The sequence below is a fragment of the Hibiscus syriacus genome, unplaced genomic scaffold (assembly GCF_006381635.1).
Source record: "Hibiscus syriacus cultivar Baekdansim isolate YM2019G1 unplaced genomic scaffold, ASM638163v2 tig00111917_pilon, whole genome shotgun sequence".
In the NCBI taxonomy this organism is placed as follows: Eukaryota; Viridiplantae; Streptophyta; class Magnoliopsida; order Malvales; family Malvaceae; genus Hibiscus; species Hibiscus syriacus.
In genome coordinates this window covers 6315-24562 of record NW_024063213.1, presented here as the reverse complement: position 1 = coordinate 24562, position 18248 = coordinate 6315, and the positions used below count along the sequence as shown (strand labels likewise).

The window sequence follows — 18248 nt, the reverse complement described above, 5'->3', positions numbered from 1 at the left end:
GCGTCATGGCTGGATTCTCTGACGCACTCAACAAAGGGTACGAAGCATGGGGACCGCTCTTTGGCAAAGTGTTCTTTTCATTTTGGGTCATCCTCCATCTTTATTCGTTCCTCAAAGGTCTCATGGCTAGACAAAACAGGACACCGACCATTGTTGTTCTTTTGTCAGTGCTGTTGGCTTCCGTGTTCTCTCTCGTTTGGGTCTGGATCAACCCGTTCGTCAACGCCACCAGTAGCACTACCGTGACCTCGAGCTGCATTTCCATTGATTGTTGATGGTATTTTTATTGTCTTCTTCAAGAGTGAACCATTTGCATGTAAACTGGGCTGAAAAATGTGGAAGGTCTAAATTTTAAAAAGTTTGTAAATTTCATGTACCCATTTTGTTCTCAAAAGTGTGCAAGTGTCTCTAAGCAATGCTATGGGTGTTTTCCATTGAAATTACTTGAAATGAAATGTATTAGTCCTATTACAATAGGAATGTATACATTAGAATATGAATTTATAAAATTTTAAAAATAAAAATTAAATTATTAATAGAAAATATATAAAAAGGTAACAAAAAATTAAAGTTTTATCTAATGAAATAAGATATTGATCTTATTATAATTGTGTTTTTTTCGTTTGATATTTAAATTATTTTTAAATTTATTAATTGTTTCTTTAAATCCAATCAATGAATTTGATTGTAATAAAGGAAGTTATTTTATTTTCTACATGATATTATTTCACCTACCACATGTCCTTATTAGAGAGTTTAAACATTTTAGACGTATGGTTTTTTCCTTTTGGCTGCTATAACTTATTCTATAAGAAAATTCAAATATGTTTAAGTCATTAAGGCTAAAAACCATTTGGTTATCTGAATGAAGTCTCCTTCATTTTTAAATAGTATACATTTTAAGTCCTTAGGGTTCTTTTTCTAGTGTTTTCCTTCTAAATTACAAAAGGTTGGACTAAATAGAAATATTGCCACTTTGGTACTATAGTAGTGGTAAAAAGGGGAAGTTGGAATCCACGTCAATCCAGCTTTCAAAAGTATATTTGGATAAATTAATATATAGTCCTCCAATTTAATAATTTTTAGTTTTCCTTTTCATATTAATCTTAAAGTTAATGACTTTTTTTCATTGTTTAGTTCATTTGATGGCGTGATGTTTGAGATTATATTATATGTCGCTTACATAATTAAAATTATTAAAATTCATTTAAAATTTAATTAATTTGATAAAAAGTTAATAATTTATGACTTTGACGCTTGTCATGCATGGATAACATAAAATCTAGTATTTAGTTATAAAATAATACAACTCCCAAGCTTGACATCCCAAGCTCCAACCTCACTCTAAAAACTCCATTTTTCGACCATGAAACCACCACCGCCATCACTTAACTTAGCACCATTATTCTTCCTCCTCCTCCGTCTCGCCGTCGCTACCACCACTAATGCCACCACTGAACCACCCTGTTCTCCTTCCTCCTCTACACTAGATCCCAAACAAATAGAAGCACTCGAATCCCTCAACATCCCCACCGCAAGAGACCCTTGCATTCAACCCTCCCTTCACAACGCCACTGTTTGCGACAACTCCAAGCCCTTCCACCGCCTCGTTTCCCTCCACCTCTCCAACTGCTCCGCCTACCTTTCCCTCTCTTTCACAGCTCTCAAGTCCCTCTCTACCCTCCATTCCCTTTCCTTCACCGTCATACTTCCCCTATCCGTTTCCCTTCTGATCTCTCACTTTCCCTCACTTCCTTCTCTTGCGTTCGCTCCCTCCGCCGCCTCACCGGCGTCTGGCTCTCACGTTTCGTTAACCTGACCGATCTCACCGTTTCATTCACTCCGGTTAACACCACTGGCCTTTATGTGATCCTTGGGAATATGCATAAGTTAAAGACAGTAAGCATTTCTCATGCTAATCTCACCGGTTCTCTTCCAAGGCACCTGAATCAGAATCTGACCCGTGTTGATTTATCTGATAACAAGCTCAAAGGGAACATTCCAACTTCTCTTACCCTTGTTGAAGATCTTGAATACTTGAACCTTTCTTCAAATGGACTAAATGGGGTGATTCCCACTGAGTTTGGTGACTTGATATCATTAAAAAATCTATCTTTGGCTTCCAATTCATTTTCTGGGTCAATCCCAGATTCTATGTCGGGTATTCCAGGCTTGGATCATGTTGATCTGAGTAATAACCAGTTGAATGGTACTGTCCCAAGGATTTTCTCAGAGTTGAAAGGCTTGAAAGTGTTGAAAGTTGAGAACAATGATCTTCATGGGGTTTTGCCTTTCAATGCTAGTTTCATAAAGAGACTGGATGCTTTGAAGGTTGGTGGGAATAGCAATTTTTGTTACAACCATTATGTTTTGCCATAAAAAATGAAGCTTGGGATTTCTCCTTGTGATAAGCACTGAATGCCACTGTCACCTCCTCCTTCTAAGGATTCTTCTGACAGTGATTCTTCAGATTATGATGATGATGGTGCAGATGATTCAAGTGAAAAGAAGCAACATCATGGGCCAAATAAGGCTGTTATTGGTGTAGCAAATTGCACTTTCTTCAATAGTTTACCTTATTGTTGTCTTAGTTCTCTCAAAATGGTGTGGCTGAACAAAACAGTACTAGATTTTTGGACCAGGGGAAATTGGTGATTAGAGTTTTCATTTATTTATTATTGATATTTTATACACTTTCTTTATGATAAATGGGAAGAAAAAAGTAGCTATATGTGGAATTTTGAGGGGGGGAAATGAAAAAGAAAGAAGCAATGGAATCATATACTGGTGTGCTGTTCTTTTCTGCTGATGTACTGGTCATTTAATGGTTAAAATACAATGACTTATGTGTTCTTCTTGATCTTCAAACATTTGCTTTGTGACACCATTTCGACGATTTTATCCTTTCTGGTGTCTTTCATTGTGCTTTACTTTTATTCAGTTTCTTACCACGTATATTTATCGTTATCTTCTAACATTTCGAATATGTTTCATGTCATATTTGAATAGAATAATCGGATTGATTCATTGAAAACATAGTTAGAAGTGCGATTTACCCAAAAATTACATAACGAGTGTTGGCCTAGTCACCAGAAACCTCTGCAAGAACAACATCCATCCTTGAAATGGTGAAATCGATTTGAATCTCTGAGCACAATTTCTCTACCAGTTTCCTTAGACATGAACTTGGCCATTTCGTGACAGTCGCCGCATACTCGGAGATTCTTGGTTACTCATATCGCTTTTCTCAGTGGCAACGTTAATAACCCGAAAGCCATGGCTAATTTATCACTGTGCCCACAGAGAGCCATTTCTTTTTGCATCTCATCTGCATTAATCAAAGCATACTTGGTTTCAGGGAAATATCCATCTTCCTCCTTAGCTTCTTCAGCAAAGATTCCATCTTTTTGGATTGTGGGTGTGAATTGTTTCCACTAACAAAGAGATTAACTTTGCCCCTTATCTCTATCCAGCTGCAGCCTGGCTTCTTTCTTAGGCCTTTCCTTCCAATTCTCTCTCTCATTCTCTTCACTTCCTCCCACTTTTCTGCCTCGGCATATATATTAGCCAAGAGCACGTAATATCCGGTATTTTCTGGCTCTAGCTCGAAGACGCGTTCTGCAACTTTGTCAGCTAATTCAACATCATGTTAAATCCTGCAGCCACAAAGCAAAGATCCCCAGATTGTGGCATCTGGTGCAATAGGCATGGTCTCGATAAATTCACATGCCTTCGAAAGATTACCGGTCTGAGAAAGAAGATCTACCATGCAGGCATAGTGTTCTAATTTGGGTTCAATGTTGAAATCATTTTTCATTATGTAGAAGAATCGCCAACCTTCCTCAAGTAGTCCAGAACGGCTGCAGGCATACAGTATAGAAATGGAGACTTCATCTGGCTCAGTTCCTGCATCTCACATCTCATTGAAGGTAGTAATAGCTTCATTCCCAAACCCATATATACCGTATCCGGCAATCATTACTGTCCATGAGACTAAATCTTTTGAAGAAATCATATCGAAAAGTAATCGTGCAAGACCTAGAACTCCACACTTTACATATAAGTCGACGAGTGCGTTCGCAACATGTTGATATGAAGAATACCCATTTCTCAATATGTGACCATGAATCTCTTTGCCTCTTTCTAGAGCAGATAGGCTGGCACATGCAGGGAGAATACATGCCATAGTTCTGCTGTCGGGTTTCAGTTCTTCAAGCATTGCAGCAAACGTTTTAAGAGCTTCGTTGGGAAGACAATTCTTCGAGTAACATCCAATCATGGTATTCCAAGAAATAATGTCCTTCACAGCCATCCACGAGAAGACAGAATCTGCATCGTCCATGCTTCCTCATTTAGCATACATATCCATTAGTGCATTACACAAACAAATTCGATTCCATGTCATTTGCCTTTATGTAACCATGTGAATCCTTGCCATTATCCAACGAACCACTTCTAGAACAAGCATGAAGAATGCTTGTGATAGCAACTACATCTAGTTTAACACCTTCCTTCTCCATTTGTTGGAGCAATCAGATGGCTCCATCGGACCGGCCATCCCCGGTGTAGCCTGCTATCATAGAAGTCCATGACACAACATTTCTTTCACCCATCTTCTCGAAAACTCGTAAGGCACCATCGAGATTACCAAATTTCGAATACATATCCGGTAAAGAGTTACTAAAGTTGATTCTCTTCTCAAAACATGATTTCATTGCCAAAGCATGAATAACCTTTCCCAATGAAAGAGTACTCGAATATCGCACAACCGACAAGAACACTTATGATAGTAACCGAATCCACTTCAACACCCAAATGCAACATCTCTTTAAAGATCTCCAGCCCTCTCTGTGCAAGAGCATTTGATACATAGCCACTTATCGTAGAGTTCCATGATATAACATCTCGGTCACGCAATTTATCAAACAGTTCACAGGCACTTTCAGGTCTTCTGCTTTTGAAGTAACACGTGATGAGAGAGTTCACAACACTACTGCAACAACCAAAACGCACTTTTAACAAATACCCATGAACACATTCACCTTCTTTAAGACCTCCTAGAGCTGCTAAACACTTGAGAACACAAGAAAATGTGTAAGAGTTCACTTCAATTCCTTTTTCCACCATCATCTTGAACAAACGAATGCTCTCCCTGAAATCCCCAGTTTTTGCATACTCACTCCCCAAAAAATTCCACAAATAAACATTCTTTTTCTCCAGTCTATCGAAAACCTTCCTTGCTTCCTTTAAATCCCCACAAGTTGCATAATAGGATACAAGCTTGGAGCCCAAGAGTTCATCGAGCACAAAATTATTAGAATCAACGATTGAATTAACTTTTTTTCCATCCGTTAATGATTTTAATCAGCACAAAGCTGTCAAACAAAGCAGTACGTTCTGGGTTCAAGTTCAGTTTTTTTAGACATGAAAAGCAATTCCATGGCATTGTGAAGATCACCCAACTCGCAGAATTGAAGAATTTTGGCATTATAATCTGAAAGATGGAGATCAACATATCTTATCGGCGAAGCGGAGATGCGGATAGGGGTGCAAGAGCTGAAAATTGGAGACAAGAGAGTGGTTTTTGAAGAAGGTTTCTGGATAAAGCAACCATTTTTAGATAAGAATAAGTTTTCTCTACGGTTTTGGTTTTGGTTTTGGTTTAGGGGACACAAGTTTGGAGCCGTTTTAGCCATGGAAAAACAGGGAACTTTATTTCTGAAATGAGAAAGTTTCAAACTTCAACTAAAAAAAGCCACGACCCCGGCCACGGCCACGGTCATGACCCCGGCCACGACTACGATCACGACCCCACCCCGACTCGAGACTGGACGGGACGGGACAGCGGAGGCAACGGTGCGCGAGAGTCCCCCTTGTTCTCTTCCACTCAACAAGGAAGTGGGAAATCCAAGCCTTAAATACTCATTCCCAATAGTGTTTTCAATACTATGTGGGATTGAGAATTACAAACACTTGGGAATCTTTTACACTAACGCAACACATTCTTGATTGTTTCAAACTAAGATCTTACAAATGGCTTGTGAATCTTTTACACTATTACAACACATTCTTTATTGTTTCAAACTCCACGTGAATTTGAAATAGTTAAAATGTAAACTTATTTTGGATTTTTCACTATCGCAACACATTTTAACTATCGCAACACATTTTTCAAAATCGCATTGCGAATCTTACAATCGCGTTGCGAATCTGGAAACTGAGTTGAAAAATTAGAGTTCGCGTTACGATTTTGTTGGTCATTTTGACAAATCCAAAAAAATTGGTTAAAATCGTATATTATAAGACATTTTCGGTCACTAAGATTATTTTCTCTTTTCTTTATACATATACTTTTACAAGGTTAATGTTTCAAAACTGCGGTTGAGAGGCACCGAGTTGAGTCGAGCTGAGATGAGTTTGTCCACCTATTTGCCTTGCATTCCACTCTTTCTAAGCCTTCAACTCACTATATCACCGACACCTACTTCTTAACGTCTCTTTGAATTCTTCCACCTTCTTTGACATTCTTATTTTATCAAACTCTACACCATCGATCCATTTTCCCCCCATTTTTTAATGTTACTTCTTCTTCACCAACAACCGGAACTGAATTAGCTTACGACATATGTTCATATTTGTTGACATGTCTTTGTTAGACGTAAGACAATGGGAAAATAGAGTAAAACAAGTTCATGGTTTCATATTTTCCATAATCATGTCAAGACAATGAATGAAGGGTTGAGGTTTGATAGAGAGCTAGTGTAGCATTAGCAAGGATCGCCGAGAAGTTCACGTCGAATGTCGAAGAATCATAATAACAAGTTATTTTTTAGGAATTTGGGGGCCAATGATCCTTTTATTGGGAGGAAAACATTAGGGGTTGGGAATCATTTTAACAAGGGTGTTCATGTTAGGAAAAGGCACACGTGGTTTCGCCGGAACGTGAAGTCCGTTGCTTTGATGGTTTTGTTAATGGTTTTCGTGTCCTTTCTTGATTCTCTGATGGTGTCGGTTTTCGATTCGATCAATTTTCACAGAAGTTCGACTGTGAGAAACTCCAATGGTGGCGAAGTATGGTAAATTTCCATTAGTACTTGTCGGTTATCATTATGAAACATTGTTTAAATGATGAAGTGAAACCAACTAGTTTCTGATATGCCTAATTCACATGTATGTTAAGGAGGACAGTGTTGCATATGTTCATGAGGAAAGGTCCACAGTTGAGATGTATAGTAGGCTTCTAAATTTGGCTTCAAGTGCACTCGCCAAGGTAGGTTTTTCGACAACTAATTTGAAGGATCCGAGATAAGTTAATTATCGCTCAAATCCGAGTATCTTCATTGATTTTCAGAAGGAGTTTAAGCAAGATAGTCTGAGGTTTTGGGAGGAACCATATCAGGAAGCAACCAAATGGAAACCTTGTGCAGATAAAAGATATCCAACTAGCCTAGGTAAAATACCTTGTGTTTGGTTTAAGATAATGGCAAGTTATCATGATTAAGTCCTTTCACTTTCAATGTCGAGACAGGGAAGCCTGAAGAGAGTAATGGCTATATAATGGTAAGCACGAACGGTGGTTTGAACCAGCAACGAGTAGCAGTAAGTGAACAACTGATCTTTTTCATTGTTCATTACTCATTAAGAACGTTGAATGTTGGTTTCAATGAATAAGTTCACCGGTGAGCTCTTGAAAGATTGAATTATCAGTCATTAAGGCACCTTGCAATGCAGTTGCCGTGGCATCGTTGCTCAATGCGACTCTGGTTCTTCCCAAATTTCTTTACAGCAATGTATGGAAGGATCCTAGGTAACTATGGAACCTTGATCTGAAACTAATATCTCCTTCTTCCTTTCATGAAGTGGCCTCTGTTTATTCACATTTCGCCAACGTTTTTCATGTTCGTATATGAATCTGCAACCGCTGCTGATTCGAATCAAAATGCAGCCAGTTCAGTGACATCTATCAAGAAGACTATTTTATGAGCATGTTGAAGGATGATATACATATTTTGCAGGAACTTCCCCCGCATTTGAAGTCGTTGGATGTTGAAGCCATTGGTAGTCTTGTAAGTTGTCTTTCTTTCTACATTGCATTGAAAGTCTGAAACCTCTAATCTTGCTTTTCGGTTTTTGTTAACCTTGATACAGATTACGGATGCAGATATCCCGAAGGAAGCGAAGCCGAACAATTACGTCAGCACTGTACTTCCCCTCCTTATGAAGAACAAAGTTGTTCACTTCCTTGGATTCGGTAACCGACTCGGCTTTGATCCGTTACCTCCTGATCTCCAGGTGTGTGACACCAGTTGCATGTTTAACTATTGCAGGATGCAACCTTCTATTATATCAGCTCTGTCACTTATATAATATTTGCTCCATTGCAGAGATTGAGATGCAAATGCAACTTCCATGCATTAAAGTTCGTGCCGAAAATCCAAGAAGTTGGTTCACTATTAATCAAAAGGATAAGGAAGTTCAAACATGATGCTACCGAACGTCATCTGGATAAGCAACTGCTCGGAGATTTCGCTCCCGGTGTTTCCTCCAAAGAGGATTATGTTGCAAGAGGCTCATCCAAATACCTTGCATTACACTTGAGATTCGAGGAGGATATGGTGGCATACTCCCTATGTGATTTCGGAGGCGGAGAATACGAGAAAAAGGAACTCGAAACCTACAGAGAGGTCCACTTCCCTCTGCTCATCGAGCGCTTGAAGAACACGAAGTATTGTCCTAACAGCCTTCTGTCATTATTATTTTGCCTGATGTCGTTTCCATGCAAATACCTGATCGATCCATTCCTTCCACCATTGATGCTTGTAGGTAGGGCTGTAAATGAGACGAGACAGATCGCGAGCTACTCGAGATCGACTCGATCAAGGCTCGATAAATACTCGGATCGAATGGACTCGACTCGAGTTCTTAACGAGCCGAAACGAGCTACTCGATATTCAACTCGAAAAGCTCATGAGCAGCTCGAAAAAATGTTATATTATAATTTTAGATTTTTTAAAATTACATTATTAAAAATAAACTATTTATAATTATAAAATTTTAAAATTATATTAAAAATTCTATAATACAACTACTCTCAAATTTTAATTTTTAAAATTAACCATACCAAGTTCAATTGTTACATTGTATATTACTAAAAGAAAAATAAAACCCTAAATCTTAATCTATAAACCCTAATCTATAAACCCTCAACTATAAACCTTAAAGCATAAACCTTAAACCTTAAACCCTAAATTCTAAACCCTAAACTCTAAACTCTCAAATTGAGGAATGAACATTTCAACTGTTTTTGTGGTTGATTATTTTGACTAATCATATTTCCTTATTGGATTTTGGGTGATGGGAATTGTGATAATTGGTGTTTGCCTGTTTGATTGGCAGTTGGTACTTTGTTGAAACCTACGTGTGTCCATATTCTTACTTTTTTGTCGAGATCAACATGATAGTTGAATCTATGTTGCTTCGACTTTTTATTTTTCTTGAGTACTCATGAGTCATGTCTGACACATTGGCTCAAATTTCATTTTTAATTTTATTATTTTCTAGAATAACTGAAAGAAAGAAGGAAATAGTTAACAAAAAGACTTATATAACTGTTTGAACCCAAAACTTTTAAATATAACAATACTCCATTTTATAACTAATGACCACTCAATAAATTAATGATAATAGTATTATTAATTCACAACCCTTTATAAGCGTGACACTATAAAAAACGTTTCACGAGACAGTTTAAATAATTCAACAAAAATTACTAAATATGGTAATATTTATAAATTTGACGCAGTGAAGTTCTTGATTATGGTGTTTTATGGACATAAATGTTTTCGTAAGAAAAATAAATATTTATAAACTTGGAACAGATCAGATTGTTGGATGAAAAGGTGAAACAGATTGCAGATTGTAAAGAAGTTGGTCTAAAGAAAATTTCAAATGGTAAGGTTGAATCAGTGTCCCTAAATCATAGCTCAATGAATGAATATCATAAAATAAAATCTCATGAAAATTCAACAGAATTGCCCATTTCAAGTTTTGGTATCTCCTCTGGTGTTGTTCATGATATTTTTGAAGTTCCAGTTATACATGAAGTTCCTGAAACCAGTGCGGAAGGCAAAATTAACTTGCTTTGACGTGGAAAAGCGTAAGGGTAAGTCGGTTTTGGAAAGCGATGATCGGCTTACAAAGCCGGATTTGATACTGGAAGATATATTGGGATTACCTGTTAAAGATGAAGTTGACTGGATAATGATCTACGCCGAGAGAGAAAAGTGGAGGAAGAAATAAAGTGGAGGAACGTTATGCAATCCCACATCCGTAGCAAACAAGCAGCTCGGGTTGGTAACTTATATAAAGGAAGATGGGGGAGTATTAGTTTAAGCAACTTTGTGCTTGGGCAATGTCGAGCTTCAATTGAGCTCGGAATCGAGCTTTAATCGAGTTTGGAATCGAGCTTCAATCGAGCTCGGAATTGAGCTTCAATCGAGCTCGGAATCGAGCTTCAATCGCTCTCGGAATAGAGCTTCAATAGTTTCAATCGTGCTCAGCTTTAATCGAGCTCTTAATTTTTTTTTTTTTGAGTTTGATCCTTTTTGAGTTCGAGTCGAGTTTCAATATTACATTTCATGTTCGAGTCGAGCTTGATAATTTTAAGCTCGCGAGTTTTCGACTCAAGCTGGCTTTGAAAATTTTCGAGTCGAGCTGGCTTTGAAAGTTTTCGAGTTTGAGTCGAACTCAACAATACTAGCTCGACTCGGCTCGTTTACACCCCTACTTGTAGGCCTGTTTCTCCTGTGGAGTTGCGGAAGTTGGGAAGATGCCCATTGACACCCGAAGAAGCCGCACTAGTTCTTGCCGCTCTCGGTTGGGAAGATGCCCATTGACACCCGAAGAAGCCGCACTAGTTCTTGCCGCTCTCGGTTTCAAGCGTGGAACTTACATTTATCTAGCAGGGTCTCGTATATACAGCGGAAGTTCCCGGATGCACCCTTTTAGCAGTTTGTACCCCAATTTGATCACTAAGGAAACACTGCTCACTCCCATTGAACTTGCTCCTTTTCGAAATTTTTCTTCTCAAGTATTTTCGGATTCAGGCAATCTTTTTAAAAGAACTATTTTCGGGTACATTTTTATAACTTAGAAATGCTTCGGATGCAGCTGGCAGCATTAGATTTCATTGCTTGTGCAACTTCAGATGTCTTTGCCATGACAGACTCCGGAAGCCAACTATCATCGCTGGTATCCGGATTCCGAACTTACTACGGTGATGGACATGCTCCAACCTTGCGACCTAACAAGAAGAGGTTAGCGGCAATTTTTTCAGAGAATAGCTCCATAGGATGGAATACATTTGAAGATAGGATACGAAAGATGATCGAGGAAAGCCAAAGAGTGCGAGTGAGGGGCTCTGGTCGAAGCATTTACCGACAACCAAGGTGCCCGGAATGCATGTGCAAATCATAAGATTTGTTAATAAAATTGCACATATACAAAAAAGAGAAGAATTATGATTAATTTCAGATACTGAATTCCTCTAAGTCAAAAAGTGCATTGCTACATACGATTGACAGTTCTTTGCAAAGTCACTTTTGCAAACACTGTTGGAGACAGCAGCAACCCAACATTACATAAGAAAAAAATCATTTAATTTAATAACCGAATCGATATCGGATTAAACCCAAGTCAAATATACATATGGCCGATTCATCTCGTTGCGATGATGATCTATAATGGGGGGAAGAAACGATTTTGATTTAGATTGAAAGGGAGTGTAGAAAACTCTTCACTCCGGGCATCGCCTCTGAATGATCGGAAATTAGCCCACCATGGCATTCCTCCATCTCTGGCACTGTCTTTATAGTCAAGTGTGTTATCTAAGAGTACGGAAACAATCAATGCAACAGTCGGAGATGAAAAGAAGATGGTATTAAGGAAATCATTGAACTGCATATGCCAAACATAGCACAATACAAGTCAATGGTATGTTGATTAGCAGAAGAGTTGAATGAGAAACGCGCTATGGGGACACATTTAAAACTCACCCATTCAGCTCGGGTACTAGCAGGACCATGTAGAGCTTTGGCAGTGTATTCTCGAAAGTATTCGGGAACCGATAAACCTAAGAACAATGCCACGCCGACGATAAAGAGATTTCACATGGAGTTCATGCTCGTAAATTGCAAGAATGTCATAAGCAAAACAACATATAGAAAATAATATTCCTATGGGGTTATACAAGAATGTTATTGTTAAAGGTATCAGTACTCACCAATGTAACCGAACAAAACACAATACACAGCAGCAAATACGGTGAAAGGTATCGATGCAAACAAAGCTCCAAATTTTCCTGCAGAAAGACTTCAACACTCACCTAACATCGAAAAGAATATCATAAAGCCAGCTGAGATTTGAATGACCCTGCGGCTTCCAACACGAGTGCTTCCGAGAAGCCCCACGTTTTCTCTGTTGTTTTACCAGGAATTAGTATAGTACAGTAGCATAAATCGATAATTTTCCGAGCAAGAAAGCAACAATACTTACACAGAGACGGTTGAACCAGTAAGTGTTCCAAATAACCCATCCAGAAGGATCCCAATGCCTTGCCAACCAATACCACGGCTAAGAATATGGGCCGGAGATGGCGTGGCACTGGCTAGAAGTGCGGCAGCCTTGTAAGCTCCTGTTGACTGCCAAAGCAAACATTCATTAGCTTTGAATCGCTAAATAACGTCTATTCGATTTATGAATTTTAGTAAGTACCTCAATCAATGACACTAAAACAGCAGCCATCATTCCAGAAGAATGACAGCATCAAAAGTAGGAGCACCCCATTGAAGAGGATAAGGTATCTTTATCCTGAATGAATAAATTTCAGTCAGAAAGGCAATACTAAGAAGTATTCCATGGATTCGACAAAAGCAAACATAAATATCGACCGACCATGGAGCAGAAGAAATGAGGTTGGCCTTGTCGGTTCTGCAATTTAATTGGGTTAACTCCGGACGATGTTTATATGTGCCACTTAGAGTCAAGATATGTGCATATGCCCAAATTACCGTGATTGATATGACGAGAGCAAACCGCTCCAGTATCGGCACTTGTTTTATCAGAAAGTTCTTCAAGTACTGTTTTTGATAGAAAATAAACACAACACATTACATTTTTCATCTTAGTATTTCCATACGGTATACAAGAACTTGATGTAGCAGCATTTAGTGCAAACAATATTAGTCCATTACAGTGCTTGAAGGAATGGTAGTACCCGGGAGAAGGCTATAAATAGAATAAGCATAGGGAGGCCGATTTCGATGAAGCGACCAACCTGATGGTGAGTCGATAACAAGTTAAAACAACACCAGTGATATTATAGGAAGAAAAATTATCATTCAAGGGTTCAGAAAAGCCTCAGGGTTTTATATTGTACCACGGGGAAGCATCTTGTCAAATAACCCAAAGCCAACTAGTGCGATAACTGGAACCATTCCAAGGGGGCTAAAGAACCTATAAAAAGGAAAACAAAAAACACCATTCAGTTAATAGTTTCTCAAATTATGTCTCTCCATAATTTTGATACAGAAACTACATTCAAGATCAAAGTTGCACCTGGTGCAAATAGCCCACATTTGAATGTATCCGAAGATAATCTGTATGCTTGATGCTACTATTAGTACACCTTGGACAGCTCTCATAGTATATAGAAATCTCTGCATACAAAGATTGAACTTTATGAGAAAAGCGAAAAAATTAAAGAATTGGGGTAACCATATGGTTATCCTCAAAACTCAGCAAAGAAGTACCATGAATTATTGATATGATGGGAACCATGAAGGCGTAAGAACAGCCTACGACGGTAGGTAGTCGAGTTCCAAACAGTGTTTGTAAAAGTGTATTAATCCCTTCAACAAATAGCAGTGTCTGAACCACTCTTACTTTATCATCCTAAACCAGTTTAATGCGGAAATGATAAAAAAATCAGTAACAAATAATCTAAAAATAAATAAGAATATTGTGATTCATTACATGTGCAAAGTGACTTACATCAGTTCTTCCCATCAAAGGGACAAGAAAAGAAGGGATCATCACAGCAGTTCCTAAGGCCAAAATATAATGCTGAAATCCCAAAGCTATAGCTTCTGCTTCCACAAGCAAAACAGAGGGTTACAAAAACAGCACAAACAAAACAACTGAAAAAGTTTAGAAAAAGAAAAAATGATCACCCCAAGAAGGTTTTGAGTCAATGCAGTACTCCAGGCCTTGAAGTTGGTCCATTGGTGGGTGGCTTATTTCTTCAGGTTTTGGTTCTGCCATAGCTTAAAAATTCGTACTTTTGGCTTCTTCTTTTTTGCCTCCGAAACTCTAGTAGGGTGTTCACAAAATGATCAACAAACCAATTTTTAAGCTCAAACCAGACTAAAAACAGCAAAAAATATACTCAAGATCAAAACTTTAGATTGAATGTTCAAATGGGCATTCACAAACTGAATCAAAGAATCGATCTCTAAGCTCAAACCAGAGTAAAAACAGCAAAAAAATCCACTCAAGATCAAACTTTAGATTGAACGTCAACAGAAGAAGAAGGGAAAACAGGATATATTCTGCCCACCAAAGGCTTTTCCACTCTCTCTACTTTACTTACTGCAGAGAGGTTTGAGTTTTGTTTTAACCCTTTTTCACAGCTTTGGATTTATATATAGAAAAAGTTTCCGTTAACTTTATCAGGTATTCCGAAATTACCCCTTAAGCAACATGCCAAAAGCACCCAAAGGCCAAATGTGACCGGTGGTCTCATTATTAAATTTTTGTAACTCATCTTCTTCGATACTATACTTTCACCATATTTATTATTCACCCAACCAAGACCAGTGTATATATGAAACTGAAATTGTACTTGGTTTTGTGTATCAATAAATGGAGAATGACTTTCTGCTTTGTATTGTTCACGTCTTTATTTTACTATGATTGGTCGATAACAGACTATTGACTCCATTAATAGGTGGTGGCATCACGGTTGGTCAGTATCAACTATCATCTCAAATAATCAGTGGTGGCATTACCATTGGCCAATTTCGACTAATCGGAGACATGTTTTCTTCTTCCGGTGGTAATAGGTTTGGTGTTTTTTCCTCTCATTAGAGTATACTTTTTTCTCATTAGAGTAAGAGTAATAATCGGAATTCTTTTAAAGGAAAAAATACTTCTTTCAATTGGATTGTTGGCCTTGGGTGTTTCAAACATAGAAGGATCTGAATTCGAGACAGAGATGTATGCAGGGAACACAGTACGATTCTCCAACGTCTCTAATTTTATGCCATAGGCACAAGACAAGCACGTCATAGATCTTTGGACCCTTTAAATGTCACTTTTTCCTTTCCATATTGGCAGCCAATTTCATGCATAGTACTAGACGTCTAAATAGAGTATTGTAGGCTTAGATCAACCAGCATGGAATTGTTCTAGCTTAACCAAGAGCTCTTGAAAATATAACAATGTTAAATACTTGACGGGGAGTGTTACCACCCATAAGATTCTATACAGCTCGATAGGATTAATCTCTGTTTAAACCATTAAATGAGTAAGTGGGGCATATGTATGTTAATACAAGAAAAACATAGGGTGGGCCATGTATTTAGCACAAAACAAAGCAGGCTTTCAAGTATTCTTGTATCAGTACAGGATTATGTGGCTAAAATTAGGTAATAAGTGATCTACAAGGTACAATTTAAGTGTATAAATTTACCATAAGCATTACTGGTTCTCAGCCTCAAAACAGTTATTGGGAACATTTGTACCAAAACTAAAAGAAATGACCTCAAGATCTTCTATCCAACCTCTTTTCACTGGATTTCTTCTCTTGTGCTTCAAGCCGTTTCTGTTGTCTGCCATTTTACAACAGAATGAAATCAGTGCTGATTACTAAGCAGTAAGCACTGGCTGTAAGTTGTTCGTTTCAATAAGTCAATCATGCGGCCATGAAAAAGAGTCTAATCCAGATTAAAAAGGAGGGAAGACATGAACAATTTTCCATCAAGTTATAGGACTTACGCAAAAGCTGTGTACCCACTTACAGCATTAGCAGCTGATAAAATAACCGTATGTGCTCCAGCAGCAGATAGAGAATGCTGTCCCCCAGCAGGTAGAGGATTTCTTCTATCAGTATCCACCTGGAAGTTAAATAAAACAATGAAAAAGTTAGGTCCATGATATCATAGATGAGTTATTTGGAACAGAGATGCACTGACAAGTTAGAACCTTATCCCACTTTGATTTCTTGTTTTGTCTACCATCACGAACAATGTTGTCCACTGCATTTGGAGCTGACGGCAAGCCACCAGCACCCACAACTAAAAAAATCAATATCATTCAGTATAAGAACACCATCGCACAATCTCATGATACACACTCGTATAAGAAGTAGACACCCGTTTTTATCCGGGTTTTTTTTCCGTTATTTTATTATTATTATTATTATTATCGTTATTTTTATTATAAATTAATTACATGTATTTTTGCAGGCCAAATTAAGGCCTGATTACAATTGGCCCAGAGACCAGAAGCCCAATTAACCCGGACCCAACCTAGTAGATTAGGGTTTCAAACCCTAAAACATATTAGGGTTTCAAACCCTAATCCCCTTCCAGCCGCCGTGTGACCCTTCTCTGCCTCAGCGCCGCCACCATCACTGTTCCGATCTGACCCCAACTGTTGCGCTATTGTCATCTACAGCAAAACCAGTCAAGAAAATATATCACATACAGTTCAAATCTCACAAATCTAAACTCCAAATTAAAATACCAATAAATCCCTAAATATTCGGGATTTCTATCCTACCAAATCAGAAAAAAAGCCAGGCTCTACCTAGATATCATCATCATCTCACCAGAAATCCGGGAAGCAAAGATAAGAACAGAAAAAAAGAAAAGCAAAGGAGAAAAAACGAAAAGAAAAAAAACAGAAAAAGGAGAGAAGAAAGGAAAGTTTTACCTTCTCTAACCCCACCGTGGATCTCGCTGTGACCTTCTCCGATCCTAGCTAGCCCCATTCTGAAGGTAAAGCCTTTGTTTTTCTGGTTTCGGGGGGGGGGTCCGGTTCGGGTGGTAATAGTTGGGTTTGGGTCCTAGAGGTTGGGTTTCAAAGGAGAGATCGTTGGTGGGGGATGGTTGATCGGTTTAGGTTTAGTGGCCACTGATTAGCGGTTGCAGGAGGTTTGGTCGCCTCCCATGGCGGTGAGCCGAGGGAGAGTTCTCTCTCACGGGTTGAGTCTGCGGCTGAGGGAATGAGGGGGAAGGAGGAAATGATTTTAGGGTTTCATAATAACCCTTAAAAGGGTCTATCTCAGACGTCAACGACGTCGTTCTGAGACAGGGGAGGGTTGGAGGCTGGGTTAAAAGGGGATAACGACAGTATGGGTCCTCATAACTTCTTCCGTGTTTGTTATTTTCTTAGGATAACTACATTTTAAATCCCTTTAGCTTTGTAATGGTTGTAATATGATCCTTAATGAAATTTCATCTTTCTATTTGAGCTCTTTATTTATTCTTGTTCCGTTTTAATCCTATATGATTAGTATTATATTTTCTAAGTGTTTAGATTTTTGGTTGCTTGTTTCGTATAATATTCGTTTAGTCCTTATTTGCATGTGTTGCGTGATTTTAGCTGATGTTCGAATTTGGCCCTCAGATTTATGCATCTTCTGTTTTAGTCACTGTTTTGGCATTTGGTTTAAATATTTTGTTGATCCTTCATGTTTTTTGTGTAATTTCAGTTTAGTTCTTTAACTTACGTTTCTTCGATTTTTGCCCTTTAATTTTCTGTACTTGTATTTTGGTCCTTAAATTTCTTTTTTTGTTGTTATTCTAGCCCTTCAAGCTTGGTTAAACGTCATTTTGGTCCCTGAAATTATCATATGTGCTTATTTGGTTTGTATTTTGGTTTGTAATGTTAACTTAGTTTTATTTTAGTTATTTATGTATGAATGTATTTTACATATTTTATGGTTATTTGTATTATATTTAATTCAATTTAATGTAAATGTTTATATTTCCAATTGCATTTTATTTTCATTATATTTGATTTTATTTTCAAGAAACATATTTATAGAACGGGCGTGGAAAGTATCACTTGATCGAAGTGGTACAATCCGATACGACGTTCAAACAGAATATAAAAAATGTAAATTCTTCCTTTTACAAGCTTATAGACATTATTTTTATTGTTATTTTATTTTTGATGTTCATATT

At 37.9% G+C, this 18248-nt stretch overlaps 1 protein-coding gene and 3 pseudogenes across 1 annotated transcript; 2 read left to right on the top strand and 2 right to left on the bottom strand.

Moving 5' to 3' along the window:
• The first annotated feature begins 1343 nt into the window (after nt 1–1343).
• LOC120172918 lies at nt 1344–2767 on the top strand (annotated as a pseudogene).
• A 314-nt stretch (nt 2768–3081) lies between these two features.
• On the bottom strand, nt 3082–5696 carry LOC120172949 (annotated as a pseudogene).
• A 1102-nt stretch (nt 5697–6798) lies between these two features.
• Nucleotides 6799–11475, top strand: LOC120172961 (O-fucosyltransferase 8-like). The gene is made up of 11 exons (XM_039180277.1): nt 6799–7071; nt 7181–7270; nt 7352–7451; nt 7529–7596; nt 7716–7807; nt 7946–8066; nt 8149–8292; nt 8385–8725; nt 10793–10875; nt 10917–11089; nt 11170–11475. The coding sequence occupies exons 1-11, from the start codon at nt 6799–6801 to the stop codon at nt 11473–11475; spliced, it is 1791 nt and encodes a 596-aa protein (XP_039036208.1).
• Nucleotides 11476–11510: 35 nt separating this feature from the next.
• LOC120172947 lies at nt 11511–15155 on the bottom strand (annotated as a pseudogene).
• Between the last annotated feature and the right edge of the window lie 3093 nt (nt 15156–18248).